Source organism: Saccostrea echinata, unplaced genomic scaffold, assembly GCF_033153115.1.
Source record: "Saccostrea echinata isolate AGI-Se365-2 ecotype Australia unplaced genomic scaffold, CSIRO_AGI_Sech_v1 ptg000002l, whole genome shotgun sequence".
In the NCBI taxonomy this organism is placed as follows: Eukaryota; Metazoa; Mollusca; class Bivalvia; order Ostreida; family Ostreidae; genus Saccostrea; species Saccostrea echinata.
In genome coordinates, this window is record NW_026889751.1 from 12,396,954 (window position 1) to 12,402,953 (window position 6,000).

At 35.2% G+C, this 6,000-nt stretch overlaps 1 protein-coding gene across 1 annotated transcript in view; it reads left to right on the plus strand.

Moving 5' to 3' along the window:
• LOC133173067 (dynein axonemal heavy chain 6-like) overlaps window positions 1–1,293 on the plus strand; it is a 69,767-nt gene extending 68,474 nt beyond the window's left edge. Inside the window, exons 84-85 of the mRNA XM_061307984.1 lie at window positions 98–244; window positions 495–1,293. Coding sequence (XP_061163968.1) covers window positions 98–244; window positions 495–728 — 381 coding nt within the window. The 3' untranslated portion in view covers window positions 729–1,293. The remainder of the gene's footprint in view (window positions 1–97; window positions 245–494) is intronic.
• Window positions 1,294–6,000: the final 4,707 nt, after the last annotated feature.

Below are 6,000 nucleotides of genomic sequence, written 5' to 3' on the forward strand. Positions count from 1 at the left end.
TGTACATGTGTTATAAGAACATTCACTTTTTTAATCTTTAATTCCATTGTCTTCTCTAGCATATAATGTATTTGTAATGTTTTGCTCTTCTTTTTAGGGTAACAATGCGCCTGAGAATGGGGTTATGGTGTTTGGTCTTTTTCTTGATGGTGCAAGCTGGGATCCCAATCATGAATGTCTGAATGACTCTAGGCCTGGAGAGAGGTTTTCCAAGCTTCCAGAAATTCATTTTGAACCAGTACAGGTACATGTACATCAATAAAATCCATTGCTTCCTTAAGAAGATTATTGTTCAAAGATTTACTAATCAAATGTACTGGGATATGTATGAATCACTCCTTTTCAGTGATTGTCTTTTTTCATATGTTAAAGTTGAATTCAGTGTTTCCACTGTGAGAGGTTTATGATTGTATCTGTTTTAGTATCCATAAACCTGTGAAATTGTGATGTCTCAATGATTTGAATCAGCCACACACAACCATCTTTTCTTTCAGATTTCTACATTGTCCACTCCATCAGAAACTAATGATGCTACTTCTAGCAGTACTAGTGAACCGACAAAACAGACTTATAAATGTCCACTATACCGGACATCAGAGAGGGCGGGAACACTGTCCTCCACTGGACATTCCACTAACTTTGTCACTGCTGTAGATTTGCCGTCCAAACATCCGTCCGATTTCTGGGTGATGAGAGGAATTGCCATGTTGTGTCAGTTAGATGACTGAAGAGCTGACTTGTTAATTTTCTACAAACTACATTATACATGTATGTAACTTGTCAAGTGTATTAATTTTGAATGCTGTTTTGAAAAAAAATTGACAGATTTGTTGGGATATATATATAGTTACATAGATCTTTTGCAAGTTTCATCACTGCTGACCAAAACTGTGATTTATTTATACAGACTGCTGAGTCCACTTTTTATCTGTCTGTGGTACCAAAATGTTTAAGGGTAACACTATTTCTAAGAACTTCTTTTATTCAAAATGTGATATTTATAAATAACTGTGCCTTATATATCAATACTCTTTTGTCAAACTGCTGAACCAAACTAGTATATTATGTTACTATTTATAATACAGCTTGCTGTATGTACATGTATGTCTACACAGAAATTTATTTTTAAAAATAATTTTTAGACTAAGAATCCTGTATTTTGATTTAAACGATGTTTACTTGGTATTGTACTTCCCTATCTTTCCTGAATACCAAACTCTGACTTCTGTGATACACTTATGATGTCATATACTGATAACATGTTTGAGGACTACAAATAAAAATTAAACTTTTTGTGATTTTTATATTCTCTGGAAAAATTGGTAATTTCGATTGAAAATTTCTTTATATATGTGTTCATATGCATTGTATTCCAAAAGGTGAAAAATTTGTATAAAACAGATATGTATAAAGGGTGGTGGTGGGAAAATAAGTACAAGTAGATATCTTGTGCTTCTTTGATAAAAAGATATCAATTGCAAATGCAACTTCAATTGATCCGTCTTGTATTGCACTGTAATGTGTCACAATGTTCTTACACGTAAATTCTCTTCAATAAGTAGAAGAATTCAAATTTCTAACAATCAGTTATTCACTATACAATGATAAAGACAAGGGAATATGCTGTCTTAATTTTCATCAAACGTCTGCGAATGAGTTTTACGATAAAAACGACAACTGCAAAGCAGTGCAAAGAAATAATTTGACCTCAAGTTTAATGTTCATTCAGCATTGTTTTACAACTCAATCAAAATCACTTACATGTATATATAAGCAACAGGCATTATACTGAAAGTATGAATAATGCTGGTTGATTCCTGCTTTGCAAATGACTTTTCTAACTCAAATGCAAAATGCGATGAAGAGATGAACCCAAATTCTTGGGCTGATAATAATACAGCGACCTTGCTGCTATTCATTTTGCATTGAATTCACTTGAATTACTAGTAATTTAGTGAAATGGTTAGTTACACAAATGGATAAGGGTATTTGCAAATCCTAAGTCATTCTTGTCAATGATTACCAAGAGTGCATCATCTAACAGTAAATCAAGGTTATTTGAATACACTTATCATTTTGATGGTTATAGTCCCACCCCTCAGGCCCCAGGAGGGCAGGGACCATGAAATTCAAAAATTTTGTCCCCCTTCACCCATAGATGCTATATGCTAAAACTGGATGAAATTGGGTCAGCGGTTTCAGAGAAGCTGAAAATGTTCAAATGTTAACACACGATGACAGACAAAAACAGATAGCAATAGGTCTCCTGAGTGACCTAAAAATGTCTAAATAAACTTTCTGCAACAAGGAAAAAAATTTGTGCTCATTGTTTTTTAAGTTTATATTTTACGATGTTGAGGTATCTTATACCCTGTAATTAGCTCACCTGAGCTGAAGGGTCAAGTGAGCTTTTCTAATCACATTTTGTCCATCGTCTGTCCATCTGTCTGTAAACTTTTCACATTTTCGACTTCTTCTCAAGAACCACGGGGCCAATTTCAACCAAACTTGCCACAAAGTATCCATGGGTGAAGGAAATTCAAATTTGTTCAAATGAAGGGCCAGGCCCTCTTTCAAGGGGAGATAATTAGGAATTAGTAAAAAAATAATGGCATCATTTAACAAGAGGCCCAAGGGCCTTGAATCGCTCTTCTGATAAACTGTACAACCTATCACTTCTATTTGAAGCCTCTAAGTATCCTGTATATTTAGATAAACCCTTGAAATTCCAATTCACATTCTGAGAACCCAAGATGATTCTAAGCCAGCTAGTGACTGAGAGTTGGTCAGGTGACCTACTTATCACTTGTCATTCTCTTAGGACCCATCAACTAAGTTTGATGATTCTAAGCCAATTAATACCTAAAATATTTTTTAAAATTAAAACAATAAAATTTTATAAGTAGGTCACAGTGACCTACTTTTCAGTTGTTGTACTCAGAGGACCCAAGATGCATCAACTGACAAAGTTTGATGATTCTAAGCCAATTAGTACCTGAAATATTTAATTAAAGCCATAAATTTTCAAAAGTAGGTCACAGTGACCTACTTTTCAGTCGACCTACTCCGAAGACCCAGGATGCATCAACTGACAAAGTTTGATGATTCTAAGCCAATTAGTACCTGAAATATTTAATTAAAGCCATAAATTTTCAAAAGTAGGTCACAGTGACCTACTTTTCAGTCGACCTACTCCGAAGACCCAAGATGCATCAACTGACAAAGTTTGATGATTCTAAGCCAATTAGTACCTGAAATATTTAATTAAAGCCATAAATTTTCAAAAGTAGGTCACGGTGACCTACTTTTCAGTTGACGTTTTTTGAGGACCCAAGATGCATCAACTTACAAAGTTTTATGATCATAGGCTTCAAAATGTCCAAATTACGCCTCTAAAACACTTTGAAATCGAATGCCTGCAAAGTTCAAAAAGTAGGTCACTGTGACCTACTTTTTCATAAATATGTTTTATGGCCCCAAAATGCATCATCTTACAAGATTTAATGATTCTAAACCTCTCAGTATTCGAATTAATGACCTTAATTGTCGTGAAAAAGATTAGCCATAAAATTCAAAAAGTAGGTCAAGGTGACCTACTCTTTAGTTGACATACTTTGAGGACCCAAGATGCATCAACTGACAAAGTTTGATGATCATAGGCCTTAAATTGTTCAAAATATGCCTCTAAATCATTTTGAAAAAGAATGGCTGCAAAATTTAAAAAGTAGGTCACTGTGACCTACTTTTGAGTCAACATGATATGAGGTCCTTAGGTGCATCAACTGACAAGATTTGATGATCCTAGTCCTTATAGTAAGCAAAATATCAACATTTTAATAAAATGTAATTTTTGGTCAACTTTGAAGTGACCTTGAGACCACGCCCTTTGCCCCAGGGTAAATCCCCGTGCAAATTTTAATTTACAACATATCCTCATCCTTTTGTGTAAGTTTGGTGATAATCTGCCCAGTGGTTCTTGAGAAGAAGATTTTTTAGCAACCAGTACTTTTGTTTCTATTTTCCTAATCATCTCCCCTTGTTTAAGGGTCACAACCCTAGTTTTAGTATAAAAGGGAACCCTTGGGCCAAGGATACCCTGTGACAAATTTGACAATAATTGGCCAAGGGGTTCTTGAGTTATGGCCCATATTCTAAAAAGTTTACGCACACTGCACAAATGGCCACAGCATTAGCTCTTTGAGCCTTTGGCTCAGAAGAGCTAAAAATCTTCTTCTCAAGAACCACTGGGCCAGGAAAGATGAAACTTATGTGGAAACATCCTCAGGTAGTGTAGATTCAAGTTTGTTCAAATCATGACCACCGGGGGTAGGGTGGGGCTACAATGGGGGAACAAAATTTTACATAGAAATATATAGGAAAAAACTTTAAAAATCTTCTCAAGGACAGCAAAGCCATGATTGCCATTGATTGGTCATATTTATATGGAAGTATCCTCAGGTAGTGTCGATTCAAGTTTGACCTCCGGGGTAAGGGTGGAGCCAGAACAGGTGATCAAAGTTTAGCATAAGAATACACAGGAAAATTCTTTAAAACTCTTCTTCTCAAGAACAGCAAAGTCATGATTGGTCATATTTTAATGGAAGCATCCTCAGGTAGTGTAGATTCAAGTTTGTTCAAATCATGACCTCCGGGGGTAGGGTGGGGCCACAATGGGTGATCAAAATTTTTCATAGGAGTATATAGGAAAAAACTTTAAAAATCATCTTCTCAAAAACAGCAAAGCCATGATTGGTCATATTTATATGGAAGCATCCTCAGGTTGTGTAGATTCAAGCTTGTTCAAATCATGACCCCCGGGGGTAGGGTGGGGCCACAATTGGGGATCAAACACAGGAATATATGGGAAAAAATCTTTTTCTCATAAACAGAAAAGCCATGATTAGTCATATTGATATGGAGGCATCCGCGGGTAGTGTAGAATCAAATTTGTTCAAGTGAGGGCCCCCGGGGATAGGGTGGGGCCACAATAGGGGATCAAATTTTTATATAAATGATTATATTGGAAAACTCTTCTGCTCAAGAACAGCAAAGCCATTCGTTATACTGATATGGAAGCATCATCAGGTGTTTAAATTAAAGTCCCCACCTGTAAACTTTTCAATACTGAACTGATTTTTGCTTTTTTTCCTAGCCAATGTGCTCAGGTGAGCGATGTGGCCCATTGGCCTCTTGTTATTTATTTCAGAATTTTGATTGCTACAAAATTCCATTTGGAAGTTTGGGTTTAATTTACATGGATAGGACAAAATAGTTCATCAAAATCAAATGAATCAAAATAAAATCAGAATTGATTTTCTTAGAACGATTCCATCTTTGTGAAAAAATGCACTGCACTTCACCTAACATGAACAAGAATTTTAGAAATCAAACCCAGAGCCAACTCAAGAAAGATTACATGTTCCAAATCATTACTATTTGAGAAGCGGTAAGTAGCAGATTCGGAACATACAATTTTAATGAAATCAACTCAGAGCTGGGCCACAATACAAATTTATCTGGATAAACTCATTGTATGTTTACTTATAAAAACAACAATGTTGTGAGTTAAGTTTGTGATGTCATTAATTCATAGTAACTTTATCCAGTTTAGAGTATGGTGAATAATAATTATAGTATGGACATAAATCATGCATTAAATATTGCAGATTAACTTACCCAATGTGGAGTGGATATTAATAAACTGTCTGAAAAGATACCTATTTTTGCTCGAAAGTTCACATTTTGCTGAATTCAATTATTGTTAGTTTAGTACCCCTTAGACTGAATAAATTGGATTAAATCCAAAGTTGATCCTAGCTGAAGTAGGTGCCTTTTCACAAGCCTTGTGGTAGAGAATTAAACCGACACAGCTTTCTCCACATACAATACAAAGTGTCAGTGATGACCAGAGAAACTTGATATTTCTAACACATACATGAATTTGGATTTGTAACAAGTCAAACATCCCCTCTTGAAAAAAAAAATGTTCAACAAGTAAAA